The sequence below is a fragment of the Antedon mediterranea genome, chromosome 11 (assembly GCF_964355755.1).
Source record: "Antedon mediterranea chromosome 11, ecAntMedi1.1, whole genome shotgun sequence".
Taxonomy (NCBI): domain Eukaryota; kingdom Metazoa; phylum Echinodermata; class Crinoidea; order Comatulida; family Antedonidae; genus Antedon; species Antedon mediterranea.
Window position 1 is genome coordinate 3,019,995 of NC_092680.1, and position 17,020 is coordinate 3,037,014.

At 36.0% G+C, this 17,020-nt stretch overlaps 2 protein-coding genes across 8 annotated transcripts in view; one reads left to right on the top strand and one right to left on the bottom strand.

The window, feature by feature from the left end:
- Positions 1–16,897, bottom strand: part of LOC140062363 (probable 3',5'-cyclic phosphodiesterase pde-5) — a 42,505-nt gene extending 25,608 nt beyond the window's left edge. For all 7 annotated transcript variants that reach the window (XM_072108554.1, XM_072108552.1, XM_072108553.1 and 4 more), the window contains exons 1-5: positions 16,791–16,897; positions 15,768–16,083; positions 12,526–12,657; positions 4,039–4,215; positions 1,646–1,680 (exon numbers count right to left, since the gene is read on the bottom strand). In XM_072108554.1, the coding sequence (XP_071964655.1) occupies positions 1,646–1,680; positions 4,039–4,215; positions 12,526–12,657; positions 15,768–15,990 (567 nt within the window). In that variant the 5' untranslated portion in view covers positions 15,991–16,083; positions 16,791–16,897. The remainder of the gene's footprint in view (positions 1–1,645; positions 1,681–4,038; positions 4,216–12,525; positions 12,658–15,767; positions 16,084–16,790) is intronic.
- On the top strand, positions 5,058–10,343 carry LOC140062346 (uncharacterized). Its single transcript, XM_072108519.1, has one exon. It carries the CDS (start codon positions 5,058–5,060, stop codon positions 10,341–10,343), a length of 5,286 nt encoding a protein of 1,761 aa, XP_071964620.1.
- Positions 16,898–17,020: the final 123 nt, after the last annotated feature.

A 17,020-nucleotide genomic window follows, 5' to 3' on the forward strand; every position in this document is an offset into this window, starting at 1 on the left:
ACAAAAAAATGTTAAGAATTATTTTTTCAGGGGGACAAAACATGTTTAAGAATTTCAATTCAAACACGTATATCAAATTTTAGAACAAAAACAAAACAAGGTAATCAGCAATTTGTTCTTATTTCGTTCATAATCATACATATAATATTAAGTCTATTACGTACTATCTTTTTCAAATTGCCCAATATATTATAATTATGGTTCAAACATACCATCTATCAATTGGTTTGAAAGAGCATCACATGATTACGAAAAGATTTGACTATCTCGAACGGTGGCATGTTGGACAAATTACCAAATAATATATTATAACTCCTAGTTACTCTTTCCATGCAGGTATTTTATACCTCCATGCTCTTTCCTATGTAAAATGATGTCAACTATCACAATAACATTGACAATTACAATGACGTCAATTACATTTTGTTTTTGATCGTGTGCAGGTGTGGATAATGCCATAAACTGCTAGAAATAAACACAAGTCCCACATTTTACATGCTCATGGCTTGCATCGATATTCAATTTAATATGTACAGTAAGTTGCAGATAAATAAACAATTTGAACAGTACGGATTCATATTTTATAAAATAAATATACTTTGTTTACTGTATATTATTCTTATTATGCAAAACTATCATTTGTTATTTAATTTGTAAATATTTTGTTAATAATACAAAAATAATTTGAAGCGTAGTTAATCATAATAATGTTTGGACAATGACAAGACTGGCATTCTGTAGTATTTCTTCAGTTTTAATAACTTTAACCAGGGGACATTCACTGCATGCAATAACAACACATCCGTGGTTAATTGATCAAAATCGCGTCAGAAAATGTTGACTTTATCTCAAAAAGCTTGGCAGATGTAAAATGACTAAAACCTTTCTTGAATACATATTTCATGAATATTTTATGATTTTTAACGAGTAAAGGCTGTTTGCTTTTCGTGAATTAACAGAGGAATTATTAACAATTTATTAGAGCCGACGGAATAATAAGTGTCCGAGGGTCGCGCGTGAGAATTAATAGGTCACGAGTCAAATAACAAACTAGAACACCAACGCTAATAGAAAGAGAATATTTGTGATTAGTCGTTGCTAGGCAACAATTAGTAATCTGGCTCAGATGTAATAAGTTCTACTATGATATTTTCTAGAATACCATGACAACACTCTAGGCTAATGCTCCTAAATTGTAAAACATTTTGGTAATAAAATTTCAACAATAAATTACAAATCTCTCCTTTTTTGTATTTATAACTTTTTAGGATGCCGCTATAAACAAATTTATGATTTTAATAAAAAGATTTTGAGCAACACATATTTTTGTAACTGCAGAGTTGAAGAAATATATATATAGGTACTGGTATACAGTACTGTAGGTCATTATGTTATAATTAATTGTAATTTTTAAATTTATATGTACCTATTAAGGGCCACAATGGAAATAAGTTTGACCATTGGTTACATTTTTTGTGCTACCCTGAAATTTATTCCTGCCCTTTTTTTTTAAATGTTACAGTATATTGTTTGAAATTGAATAAAACAAATTAAAAAAATGAAAAAAGTTTTTGATAGCACATTCAGCCAATTTTCTTCATATCTTTGATTTAAACAGGGCAAAACAAGAGCTCAATATACTTACCATCCATCTCATTGATCTTTTGGTGTGGAAATCTCCTAAAAAGAAAACAAATGATTAAAAAATGTAACAAAATTCTTTAAACATATCATATCAATCTAATTCCAATAACACTGAGATGATTTCTATAAAATAAAACACGTCGTCTGCCTGTGACGATATATAACTTAAAAAGTATAGACGCTATCAGGCAAAAAAACCCCAGTTACAAACACAGAATTAAAGCAATAAGTTAAACTGTGACTATACTGATAATGATATTCTAGTTTATAAACTTAAGAATAAACTGCAAAAGAATAATACTTTCGTTTAAAACAAAAACAGACATAACATTAATATCCAACTGATTAAAATTTGTAGAATTATTGAATTATATAAAAATATGAAATATAAATTTCTATTATAAATTATTTTGTAGATATTTGTCCATTAACATAGATTTGCAAAATAGATGTTTAACAAAAAAATACACCTTACCGGTGACAGCGTTTTATTTAATGCTTTTGTCTTTCCTCGGCCTCGTGTCTTGTATTTCATATATATATTTCTATGTTTTTTTTTAAATTATTATTTTATGTTTATTGCCGAAAGGAATAAAATAAAAAATAAAATAATTATTTAGTTAAATTAATGTGATTGTGACCAATTTCATTTTAAGTTTTATAAAGTGAAAGTGCAGCCTAGAGCGTTGGCTACAAAAGTCTTTAAAAAAAAAAAACCCTTGAGAATGGACTGTTTTGAAGGCCATGGCAACCAGAAGCAAAGGTTATTTGCTGATGTTTGACTGTGTTTAACCTATTGTAAGACCATGGCCCAGAGGTAAAAACCCCTCGAGATTAAATATCAAAGTTGAGAGAGAAGTTTACAAAAGACTTGACAGTTATGGCAAGTCAAAGGTTACTGTCGATAAATATAAAATGAAATACTAGTACAATTTTGGTCTCAATTGTTTACTTTATAATGTATTCTATTTTCTAAAAGCCAGAATTTTTCGCAATGTCCAAAAAGTCTTAAAATTCAGTTGAGATCATATCAAAATTATACTGTAGTTACTGCAGTAATTACATTTGTTTACATTTTGTTTCACTGTACTATTATTTTATGATTACTCAGAAAAGCTTCCTAAATAATTGCATAAACCAGTTTTATATATAAAATGTAGTTTACTGTCAGTAGAATAATTGATAAATGGTTCCTATACATCTCTTATAGATTTATTGAGTTACTGTACCTTTCCCAAAGTCAGAATTTTTGCAATGTCAAAAGTCTCAAAGTTCAGTTGAGATATCATATAGGAATTATTTTACTGTGTGTTCCAATGTAATACGTTTATAATTACTCAGAAAAGCTTCCTAAATAATTGCATAATAAGGTAGATATATATAAAATGTAGTTTACTAGCTGTCGTGTCAGTGTCAGTAGATTAATTAAATGGTTCCTATACATAGAATTGTATCTTATAGAATTATTGAATTACTAATAAGACTAGAGTGAAGGTGCATTTATATAATAATAGTCTATCAACCAGAAGCCATTAGGTCTTCAATTTAAGACAAATCATATTGACCAATGGAATGATTGTCAAATATCAAGTGGTTAATTTAAACATGTGACTTTAATTGGGTAGATGTCAAGACATATGCTAAAGTGTTTTCTGAAACACTAATGGCATGAAAATCAATTTTCTATGACCATCAGAAAAACCTCTCTTCTCTAAGGAGATCCACTTAATGTATAGTGCATACAGTCTATCAGAAGAGATTGCTGAAAACATATTTCATCAATTCTATGATGTAATCGGATGCTTTTTATATTTAACAAAATGTAATTTTAACTCAGAAGAACACTGATCATCAAATAGAATTTGAAAGAGTGTTTTAAATTCCGGATTTCAATTTTGAATTCACACCAAAATAAAACATCAACATTGTTGTCAGTCTTGTGTGTGCAAACTCTGGAGATTTACTAGGAGATTCGAAATGGGTATTATAGAGTCCTGCAGTGCTGATGTCACGACGGTAGGTGGCACTGCGTGCGGGACTGCATGGTTGCTAGCCAACCATAAATTGCGTTCAAACTGCCCGAGTGACTCCAAGGTCATGGTTGGAATAGGCTTATTGAAGTAGTCATTTTAAAACATAATAATTTTCAATAAAAACAAACAGATCACTAAATATTTGTTTTTAATAATCTATTTATTCTTCAACTACAGTTTAAGTTTTAGAAAATCAAGCTATTAAAGATACATAATTTAATAGAAACACAGATCTATAGTGTATATCAAATTTTGGTTGCACCAGCAACCACGCAGCGCCATCTATCGTTATGACGTCACACCGCAGAACTCTATATAGTATAATTAGACTGCAATCTTTTTTGTAAAGCTGCTGACGTACCTGTTCCATTTACTATGTTATGATCAACATGATGATGCGAGTTGTCATGTTTTGTTAAATACTTTGCAGTCCACTTCTCCAGTTGTGACTGATTGATATTATTCAAAACATATTCTTCTACAAAGTCTGGGTTGTCATTCAAGTAGGTTTTTACTTGTTCTCTCATCAATGGTTGTTCTGGAAGAAAACATAAGTTTAGTTATTTTTATGGAGAACAAATTATAGATTTTTTTTTTTTTTTATGCGCATCCAACAGCGAGTAACTTGACAATTACAGGATGGATAAACTATTCAATAACTTTTCATGCTTATAAACTAAGTCTCATTGGAGTTGAAAGAGTCGTGAGTAATACAACCCTCGCACTAGGTCAGGATTGAACCCTGCATCTTGGGATTGGAAGGCAAGCATGTTAAACCACCAAGCTACAACTCCACTAGATTTAATTATAGACATACTGCAGCATGAGAGACCCAAAAAAAAAGCTGTAATTTTTATATAAATATAATTGTAAAGTATTGAAATATAATAGAACGCCCTCTATAATTTTGTGGATGTTGCTCCTAGGTCTAATATATAGGGGTGTGACCAAATTCCAGGAGAGATGAATTTTGGGTTTGAACAGCGACACATCTCCAACTCGACACTTTTCTAATTTTTTGTTGTGACAAATTGTTTATTTGGAACTTGTTTGTAACTTTTACAACTTGTTTATAACTTTGAAAGCTTGGTTAATTGTATGAAACATTTATGTGTAATTTGGCAACATTTGTGATTTCGACAACCTTGTTACTTTTTATATCTGTTTTGAACTGGGAGTAGTTCAAGTGCATCTGTTTACTGTGATTGGTATATTTGAGGCGTCAAAGTCAGAACAGAACGGAAGATCGGTCTATTGTAAATAAATTGTAGATATTGTATTTGCTGGATCAGTGTCTTTTGTTATCTGCGTCGATTGACCACACACGCCACCAAGCGAACTCGCGTAGTACGCTACAGTGATTGACTAGCCTATACGAGTATGGCAGAAGATAGGAAGACTACGCTGACTTTGCAGCGCCGAAACAGAAAGGGATTGGTAACAAGAAGTTTGAACACTTTGAGCGCATTGTTAAAAACGGAAGGAGTTACTATTGTTGACATAGACGACCAATTAGAGCGGGTGGACGAGGCATTCAAAGTAGTAGAAAAGGCCCATCTCGCGTTGTTGGATGTCATTGATGACGATGACATATTTGAGCAAGAAGAGGAGTGGATGGCGAAAGTAGAAAAAGAATATACAGATCAGAGGAGGAGCGCATTGGCTCATTCTTGCGAATTGAGGAAAGTAGACCATGGTAATGGAAAGGTCGACGCTGCCAACAACCAACAAGGAACTAAGGCGGTCGGTGAGCTAAAGACTAGTAGTAGTAATTTAAGTATGGATAGCCTAGTGAAGGCGATGTCTTTACCTAGGCCCGAATTACAAATGTATGATGGCAATCCTTTAAGGTATTGGCCATTTATAAGAGCCTTTGATGTATTAATGTCGGAGGTATCTGACGACAATTTTAAACTGACTACCTTATTAAAATATTGTAGGGGTAGAGCAAGTGACGCCCTACAATGTTGCCTTATGCGGCCCCCAACTGAAGGGTACAAACTGGCAAGGGAAATCCTCTCAGAGAGGTTCGGAGATAAAGGGACGATCGTCCAGACCTGGGTAGATAAGATTGTAAATCGCCCTAAGATTGACGTTGCCGAGTTAAGGCAATTTACCGACGATTTATCATCCTGCAGGGAAACGCTAGATGCGATGGGTTTTCTTGGGGAATTAAATAACCAACGTAGCCTTAGGTCAATAATTGACAAGTTACCACGATACTTACAGATAAGGTGGGTTAAAGAATATCAAAGGATAAAGCTTAGAGGCAGTCCACCTACCATTGCACATGTTGTTGACTTTGTTAAATCGGCCTCTAAGGAGGCAAATGATCCTGTATTTGGTAGCCTTGTCTCGGGTAGTGCAGGTAACAAGCCAGAGAGACAGACGACCAGCAACAGAGAACCCGAAAAACGCCGAAATAAGAATTTTGCCATCGGATCCCCGTCCTGTCAAATGTGTGAAGGTTCTCATTCTTTATTTGGTTGTCTACAGTTTAAAGAAAAGAATGTTGAAGAAAGGCTATCATTCGTAAAGAGGAACCGGCTATGCTTTAATTGCCTAAAACCTGGACATAACGCATCAAGATGTCTATTGAATAGGACATGCTCGGTAGCTGGATGTGGACAGAAACACACCAAGTTCCTTCATATAATTAAGCCAAAGGCGACACAACAACAACAACAACAACAACAAGCCCCCGCATCTAAAGCTCAGCCACATCAAGCAGAGCAGACACCAGCTGCTAGTGTACCGCAGCAACCACAGACGCAGCCAGTTGGGCACGCCGACAAGATGAACACCTTCATCTCATTACCAATCTTGCCGGTCACAATACGATCACCGGAAAGTGGGATAGAGGTAGACGCATACGCACTATTGGACAGTGGGAGTACAAGCTCATTTTGTACAGAGAGATTGGCAAAGACGTTGAAGGTGAGAGGTAGACCGGAGAACCTGATCATTAACACCATCGGTGATAATGAAAGCAGTGTACCCAGCAGAATAATCAGTCTGGAAGTGAGAGGCATGGGTGGAGGAGAACCTGTAGCACTCCCACTAGTATATTCCACACGAAAAATGACAATTCGCTCTTCGACAAGTCGAGCCTTGAAGTTGGATGAAGTGAACAAATGGCCTCATCTAAATGGAGTTAATCTCCCACGACTAGACAACTCAGAGGTGGACCTCCTAATTGGGCTAGATGTTCCAGATGCGTTACAACCGCTTGAAATAAGAGCCGGTGGAAAAGGGGAACCGTATGCCACACGAACATCCCTTGGGTGGTCCCTAAACGGTCCTGTTATGGGAAGAAATGAGAAGAGATCTTCCACGTTTGCTTGCGAGATTCAGAACAACGTGAGGCTTGATCAGATACTGGAGAGATTTTGGACAACTGATTGTGACGTACCTGCATTGGATGACGATGACAGAATGATGTCTGTTAATGACAAAAGAGTAGTTAAACTATGGGATCAAAATGTACAGTTTAAGGATGGACATTACCATTTACCTATTCCCTTCAAGCAACGCCCGCCTATTTTACCGGACAATAGACATACTGCTGAAGTCAGACTTGGCCATCTCCGACGGAAATTGGTGAAGGATGTAAGCCTTAAAGCCAAATATGCTGAGGTTATTAAAACCCTAGTTGAAGAAAATCATGCAGAACCTGTAGGTAACCGCAATTCGACGTTCCCAAATTGGTATCTGCCACACCACGCTGTCCCCAAGAAGAATGGTGACGTACGAGTAGTATTCGATTGCGCGGCAAAACATAGGGGTCTATCGCTAAATGACGTAGTCATGCAGGGACCAGATCTTGTCAACAGCCTGATGGGGGTCCTTCTGAGATTCCGCCGGCGACAATACGCCATCATGGGTGACATCAAGGCTATGTTTCATCAGGTTAGGGTGCCACCAAATGAAAGGGAGGTTCTTCGATTTCTTTGGTGGACAGACGACGAAATGACGGAAGTGAGTACCTACCGTATGTGTGTGCACCTGTTTGGTGGAACCTGGTGCCCAAGCGCGAGCACTTATGCTCTAAGAAAGGCGGCACAAGATAACCGTGCTAAAGTTGATGTTAATATCACTGAGATTGTGAATGAAAATTTCTACGTGGACGACGCTCTAATCTCTGTTTCAACTGAAGAAGAAGGAGTTAGAGTTTTAAAGAATCTGACGGCCTTGTTATCCATGGGAGGGTTCAAGTTGACGAAATGGATAGCCAATAGCTCAGAAATCCTACGTCATGTTCCAGTGGAGGACAGGGCCACGACGGTTAAGGAGCTTGACCTAGAAGGTGCCATCCTACCATCCGAAAAGGCACTAGGGATGAAGTGGAATGTCGAAGACGACACGTTTGGATTTAATGTAAACCACAAGGACACACCAAAAACTCGTAGAGGGGTGTTAAGTGCATTAAGCTCGGTGTTCGATCCCCATGGATTCGCAGCACCATTCACGTTGAGGGGCAAACTCATCGTGCAACAACTCGTGCGTCGGGGCGTTGATTGGGATGAGTCGGTTCCGGATGACTTGTTGTCACGTTGGCAATCATGGCAGAACGATCTCCAGAACTTACAAAACCTAAAGATACCTAGATGTCTAGAAGACAACGTGTTCGGTACTGTGGTGGCACGAGAGTTACACCACTTCGCTGACGCTTCAGAAATAGCGTATGGGGTGACTACGTACCTACGTACGACAAATGAGGACAACTGCACTAGGAGTGCACTTATACTAGCCAAGTCACGTCTATGCCCCATGAAAACTGTGACTATACCGCGATTAGAACTAATGGCGGCGACACTGGCAGTAAAGATTGACAAGACACTGACTCGTGAAATTGGGCTGAAAATGGGGAAATCTTGTTTTTGGACTGACAGTATGATAGTTCTGCAGTACATCAAGAATGAAGAAAGGCGGTTTAAGACGTTCGTTAGCAACAGGTTAGCGACTATACACGACGGCTCTAATCCGGAACAATGGAGACATATCGAGGGGATACATAACCCGGCAGATATTGTATCGAGAGGCCTCGAAGCGAGGCTGCTGGTAAACAACAAGTTTTGGTTGGAGGGTCCCACATTTTTAAGACAAGATACTGACAAAACCTGGCCTATGCAACCAGATGGGTATGGTGATGTAAGCGCTGATGATCTAGAGGTGAAGAAATCTGTGAATGTGTGTACCAACGTGCAAGATAACGTTGTTATTCAACACTATTTCGATCGATATTCGTCTTGGGTTGGATTAAAGCGAAGTGTAGCTTGGATATTGCGATTCAAAAGTTATGTCGTCCTTAAGAAAAGGAATGACATTCAGAGCCTTATCTGTGACAAACTCACGGTGGATGAAACCAAACAAGCAGAGAGGGTGATTATTCAGTATACCCAATCCACACGCTATAAAGACATCACAAACATTAAGGGATTGGGAGCCTTCCTGGCTGACGATGGTATTATTCGGATTGGTGGTCGAATAGAACTGCAGACAACCCTCACCACTGACCAACGACATCAAATTTTGTTGCCATGCGATAACCACGTAACCAACCTCGTTATACGGCATTACCATCTTCAAACAGGACATGGGGGTATTGAACGCACGCTGGCTGATATAAGACAGAAGTTTTGGTTGGTGAAGGGTCGGAGGAGCGTGAGACGGGAACTGTCACAGTGTATCGTGTGTAAGAGGATGAAAGCTCGGCCAACTGATCAAATTATGGGTCTACTACCGAAGTCAAGGATGCAGATTGGCGAACCGCCATTCTCCAGGGTGGGTGTGGACTATTTTGGACCACTCGTCATTAAGCGTGGACGCACAGAACATAAACGCTACGGTTGCGTGTTTACTTGCATGACGACACGAGCTGTCCATATAGAAGTCGCCCATTCTATGACGACGGATTCATTTATAAATGTATTGCAGAGGTTTATCGCTCGACGAGGAGTACCTCAAGAGATGGTCTCCGATAATGGCACGAACTTCGTTGGGGCCAAGCAAGAGCTCAGACGGGCCATGACCGAATGGAATCGTCAACATATCGACAACTTTATGTTGCAGAAGGAAATCAGCTGGTCATTCAACCCACCGAAGGCGTCTCACATGGGCGGAGTCTGGGAAAGACAAATTCGCACTATAAGAACCATTATGTATAGTCTTGTGCGCCAACAGACACTTGATGATGAGAGTCTCACTACTCTGATGTGTGTCATCGAGAACATCGTTAACAGCAGGCCTATTACGAAACTGTCCGACGATCCAAGTGATGATCAACCATTGACTCCTAACCATTTACTCCTGCTGAGGAGTGGACCATCCTTGCCTCCTGGACACTTTGCAGAGCAAGACATCTACAGGAGACGGTGGCGACAAGTCCAGTATCTCGCTGATATATTTTGGAGAAGGTGGGTGAAGGAATACCTTCCATTGCTACAACATCGGCAAAAATGGGGTATGGAGAAAAGAGATCTTAAAATTGGTGATCTCGTCCTTATTACCGATAACTCTACTCCGCGCTATCAATGGCCACTGGGGTTGGTGGTGGATGTGAATGTAGGTAGTGACGGACATGTAAGATCTGTACATATTAGAACTAAGGGTGGTGTCTATGAGAGACCTATAACCAAGTTATGTATGCTCGAAAGAGCTAATTAAGACCCTATAGTCGTGTTTACTATGTACATATGTATTTAGTTTTTATAATATTTCATTTACCTTTTTATTAAGTGATTGTTAAACCCGTTTGGTTTAAAGGGGGGAGTGTAAAGTATTGAAATATAATAGAACGCCCTCTATAATTTTGTGGATGTTGCTCCTAGGTCTAATATATAGGGGTGTGACCAAATTCCAGGAGAGATGAATTTTGGGTTTGAACAGCGACACATCTCCAACTCGACACTTTTCTAATTTTTTGTTGTGACAAATTGTTTATTTGGAACTTGTTTGTAACTTTTACAACTTGTTTATAACTTTGAAAGCTTGGTTAATTGTATGAAACATTTATGTGTAATTTGGCAACATTTGTGATTTCGACAACCTTGTTACTTTTTATATCTGTTTTGAACTGGGAGTAGTTCAAGTGCATCTGTTTACTGTGATTGGTATATTTGAGGCGTCAAAGTCAGAACAGAACGGAAGATCGGTCTATTGTAAATAAATTGTAGATATTGTATTTGCTGGATCAGTGTCTTTTGTTATCTGCGTCGATTGACCACACACGCCACCAAGCGAACTCGCGTAGTACGCTACAATAATAAAAGGCAATTTCAAAATTGTGACATTTCAAAATGTTATGCTTGGGTTGGTGAATTCTTCCAAAAACCTACAGTACATTGGTTTTTGTCTTAATTGTCATTTGGTGAATATTGAGAACTAACAGTACTTCAATATAGTAGATGGTCTAACATTTTTCACTAACAACTTTTAAATCAACATAGCAAATTTACTTTACAATTTATATATGAAACATTATCTAAATCCAATATTTAGGTAATTTCCAGCAGGCGCCACATAATACTGCAATCTATACAGCTTCACTTACAAAGGAAATCAGTATTATTATTGGAGGTGGAGAAATTTCCAGCAATTATACTTTAATTGATAATAGAAGAGAATTGATAGACTGTCTGTCATTTCCCAGTGTCATTAAATTGAGTACTTTGTAATTATATAACTATACAATATTGATATTACAGCCGCCTGATGGAATCTTAAATACAGAAGTATACAATTCTTTGTGTCGTGTGAAAGTATAATGATAAAATTTGACATACAGCAGCGTACATTAAAGCAGCTAGTGTACCTTAATGGTAAAAAAAGATTCTACAAAATTATGAAATTGTTAATTGTTATTTGCATGCTAATTAATATACAACAAGATTAATTCCCATGCTGTATGTGTTTATTATGTTTACGTCACATAAAGCTCTGTCTACACTATCAAACTAGTTTAACTTAGAGATACTATCGCCAGTGTTCAGAAGAGGAGTTTACCAAGCTAATAAATATGCAAGTACAGCACCTGATCCTGTGCCAGACCTTGCAAGGTAACCTGATTTAAACTCTGTCTACACTATCAAACTAGTTTGCCTTAGAGATCTTAAGCTACTATCGCCAGTGTTCAGAAGAGGAGTAATAGTAATACCAAGCTAATAAATATGCAAGTACAGCACCTGATCCTGTGCCAGATCTTGCAAGGTAACCTGATTTAAACTCTGTCTACACTATTAAACTAGTGTGATGTGTCCAAATATGCTTGTGATATGCTTAAATATGGTAGTGATATGACATCATCATGTCCATATATGGGCACATCACATTTGTTTGTCACATAAAGTTTGATAGTGTAGACAGAGCTTAAGTGATGAAAACATACAAGCACCCATACAATTCTTTTTAGTTTATTTTTCTTAGGAACTAATATCACATATTTTATTAATTTAATTGAACATTTCAGAATACTTGTTTTTGTGATCAGTGAATGCTTTCTAATTATGATGTCACAAATAAGGCATCAAATTACAGTACGTTACCATAGAAACTTGATAACAGAAATGATTAAAACTAGCTGTAATGAGCACTTTGTGTTTGTTGGCTATATAGTGTAGAAACACATTCGATTATAATTTTTTTTACAAAATATTTTCATTTTCATTTTGTTGTGGCAGCTATCAGTATCACTCAGCATTATGGATTTCAGTATACATCTAAAATGTTTTAATCTATTGGTAATTTGGCCATGCACCTTTTGTGTTGTCTTTTTGCAGCTTTCTATAGATAAAAAAAAAATATACATAATTGCCTGCTATTAGTCTATGACAATAATTTATTTCCTCACCTGAAGGAGGGATATAACCTTCCATAGAGTCAGTATGCACAAGTGTGTGATGGTGGTGATGGGAGTGATGGTTAAATGACGGTGCCATCAGATACTGTCTGGAACTACTCGGACCAATTGTAGTAGATTGACCTGAAATTAAAAACAAATTAATTATATTCTGATACTATCTTTTTGTCTTGTTGGCCTTTTGTTCATTCACAATTACAATAATTATAAGTGGGTAATAATATACATTAGTAATTTTATATTGTCTTGTATCTGTCAAATTTACCAAGCTGTTCTGTCACAGGGGGTTAGTGATAAGGGTGTTTTCACTGAAGAAAATCCTAAAATTTATTTAGAAATCATAGATATTTATGAATCGATCTCAATGGAGAGACAGCGTAAAATTGGTTGAGATTCAGACTGTACTATTTTGTACAGTTTTTGGAAATACACAACTGTACTTTTGCCTCATCATTCAGATAGAGCAGTTTGTACAATGCATGATAAATTAAGACGGTAGGGGATTGCTGTACAGATCAATATATGCACTGTAATAACAAGAATTTTTTTTTAGCAACCACACCGCTCATCTCACGATAACTACCATCTACATGCATCTCAATATTTATCAGCAAATGTTCTCATTATAAATTCATAGACTCTTTTTTTTAGCAGACGTGCTTTTGGGTGTGGTGCGTATACCCAGAGAGTCTGACTTTCCATCTATTTTTTCAGTCGTGAGTTTTAAATTACTGTATAAGCTACTGCATGGTACAGTAACTGTTTCCTAATGCCTCCGTGCTCTTGAATAAAGGGCCTTTCACACCTGCTCCGGCACGCCTCTGGTCCGGCGACGGCAAATCCAATCGAACGTCAATGTTTCGTTTTTACGCGGCTACGCGCATATCGATTGGTGCTTGGCCGCGTGGAGCGCCGTGAAAACGAAACATTGGCGTTCGATTCGCCGGACTGGAACCGTGCCGGAACAGGTGTGAAACACCCTTAAAACTGTCTAAAGGAGCGGCGCGAAAATACTGTAGATTAATGTTAAGTTCGTAGTTTACTATATAAATAATTGAACAAGAAATGAATTAACATTGAATTTAAATATAAATAAATATATTTGCCACAAATAGGTCATAATACAAAACCTTAAGGCTGTTTGTATTAGGTTTTTCAAACATAATATTGTAAGCTTCATGCAGCTACTTAATCATGCCTTTGATAGTGTGTATGTTTATGCACTGATTTAAGCTCACATTTGTTTGCACTCTCCATGGCGACATCCCTGCAGCAAGTGGGCTTTATTTGTATGGAAACATTATGGCAGTATTGTAATATGAACTAGCATTGAATTAATTGCAAATAGTTGTATTGAGAAATATGTTAATGCTTCAATAACCATCTGTCACATCAATCTTAAGATTTTACATACGTTAGCATTTTTTTTCTTAATTAATGTACATTACTATAATAATAGGTGATTGACATTGATTCATGCTAACATTCTGATTTACTGACACCAATTCTTTAAAGCTTTGTTTACACTATCAAACTTTATGTGACAAAAAAATATGATGTGCCCATAAATGGACATGTCATATCACTACCATATTTGGGCATATCACTACCATTTTTGGCACATCACACTTTTTTGTCAAACGCTTGGTATAATTAATATAAAACCATTTTTTTTTTTTTTTTGTAAACAAAGGCAGCTAAAAAATCGGGCATTTTTTGGCATTTTCGCTTTTGAGTATCATAATAACATTTATCATTTATATTATTTTTTGAAATTGATAACTTGCTTATTCCTGTATCTTTAACTCACCTGGAACATTTTACCAATGATTTTAAATTTAAAAAAAAATTAAAAATAAATAATTTAAACATCAGCTATTATTTTGAGCAACAATTTATATTCATTTGTTTTGTTTTTAAATCCTACAGAAACCCGTCAACTTTTTGTTTTCACAATGCGCAAATTAGTCAGTGTCAAGCTAAACAATCTACACAGAATCATACACCCTGTGACTGACGTAAAAATACTACTGAAATTTTCTATTCAAGTTGAGAATTCTGCATATTTGGAATACGAAACAAAATCAAGAACATTAAATGTATTTGTGCATATCTAGAGATATCATTTGTATGATTTATGATTAATATACGATGAATCAACTAAACATTAAAGTATGTAATTTATGTCTGCAGTTTGCTTTTGAATATTGTCATATTATTTTTACCGCATAATTATCTACAGACAGATTTAAGACATTTTAAGAATTTTCTGTCATTAAAGTTTGGTAATACACGCTCAAAAATCATTCTTTCAACTTTTAAATAAAATATTTCCAATACAACATTCATTAATGTATACTATTTTATAACTGTTAATTTCCCATGGAAAATGCAATATTACCAGAGTTTTGTCAATTGAAACAAATTATTTAAAGATCGATCAACTATTAATTTTACTTTTTGAAAATGTTCACCATCATCATACTCCATCATGTTTTTAACTTTAAAATTGTATTGTCCGCGAAAAACATGAAAAATGAAGATTTATTTATTAAATCAGACTTTGAACATGTTATTTTATAGTTTTAATCAAGTTGATCACTTCCGTACAACTAATTGTTAATATTAAATTGGAATATTCAACCCAAATTTTGTTAAAAAACAATACATCTTTAAACATAGATCTCTAGTAGTAAGAGATCTTGTAATACAGGTAGTACATTGTACTTTGTGTAGTCAACTGAAGACGTATGGTGATAATTGAGAATTTTCAGTTGCAGCACAGTGAACCAAACTGTGAAACAGCCTTCCCAATTATTATGAGTAACATTCCTTTCATCAAAGTTTTCAAAACCTTTTTGAAACACATCTTTTTAGTGGTAATTCATTTTTAGTTGTTTGTAATTTAATCTGACAATACTTCTTTCGTTTCGAACGCATTTTTTATTTTTAAGTGCTCTGCTTATTGTTAAAAAGTTAATAAATATGGCAACATTAACCTTAATAAATATAAAGCTAGTAGGTACTGTAAAAAAACTAAACAAATTTTTGCGTAAATCTCGGTTTAACACCTTCAGTATAAGTTCTTTCTTTGATGTATCATAAACACATGGATTTCATTCACCTTATCACATTGTTTCAAACAACCCCAACACTCAACACTTTTAAACGAACATATGACGCGCACATAAAAACTAAGCATCATTTAAGGTAAGCAAATAAAAAACCAATACCTGTTACAACCATCTGATTTCCTGAACTATTTGTGCCATTATTGCCACCACCAGAATGGAAAAACTGAGGTCTATTGCCAACAGTTGGATAAGGAGACGATGGCGAGTTGGTATTTAAGAAACCGCTGGTGCTTCTGTATGGTTGGTACGGGCTCTGAACCCGCCTGTTCAAAGGGAGCGGAGGAAGTCTACGGGTCCCAACTTGACGTGCCGGGCTCGACATGCTCACACTTTGTCTTGTTTACCCTTTCTTTCGTTTTTATTCCGATATAAGTATAAATAATATGTTTCCTTGAATCATCATGTAAAGCATGTCCTGAAAAGAAGAAGAATTTAAATATAATTAGTTGTGCAAAGTATTATCAGAACCAAAGCATGATGACCCTACTAATAATTCTTATATTATAATTAATGCAAGTAATATTATTTATTAATAACTTAACAGAATAAAATGTATAACAAATATAAAGAATAAACTGATTTAATAAGTAAATAAAGAGACAAAAAATTAAAAGGCAAATCAGGACTACAGAACAATAGCCAGCTAGCCACAAAAACTTTACGAGATGCCACGATCCCCTCGCAGTCACATGTTGCGCAAGAACATTCCTGCGCAAATTAAAATTGTGAAAGTTACTTGCGCAATAAAATCCTTGTGGCAATTTTAAAATGCGCAAGAAATTTCTTGCGCAATTTCAAACATAACATTTTACATAAGCCTAAATATTAAAATGTACCTAGGCCTCCTACCCCTAGTCTCTAGGTTATCCTACAGTATCTAGGCTTAAAAAAACATAGGCCTATTTTTATCTACCTACTAAAATAGTGGTGGTGTACAGCAACATGCAGTGATTTGTAATGCATGTGTATTGTTTGTATGTAGAGGCCTAACTAGCCGATAGCCTGCACATTTACTGTACATGTGGCCGTCGAGATAGCTCTCACTCACTCATCAGACGGAGATTAAACTAAACAATATTAATTTCATGTTTATTGTCAGCTAAATATTATAAATAAACTTACTTCAATTGTTTACACCACCCCGATTTCAGCTTGGCTCTAGGCCTAGCATACCAACACGTTTTGTTTCACCGCACTCTCTCCTCCGTAACTAGCCTGTCTCCATCCACTTGTTTATTTATATCTGAAATGACAGATTGAATTTTGTATTAAGTGTGGAATAGTCCATTATTTCAAAGGGAATTGTACAGATCATCTAAGATCGATCCACAACAAATAAGAGAACAAAAATA

Excerpts from the sequence above, each read along its gene's own strand:
- LOC140062346 (XM_072108519.1), top strand. The coding sequence starts at position 5,058 with ATGGCAGAAGATAGGAAGACTACGCTGACTTTGCAGCGCCGAAACAGA.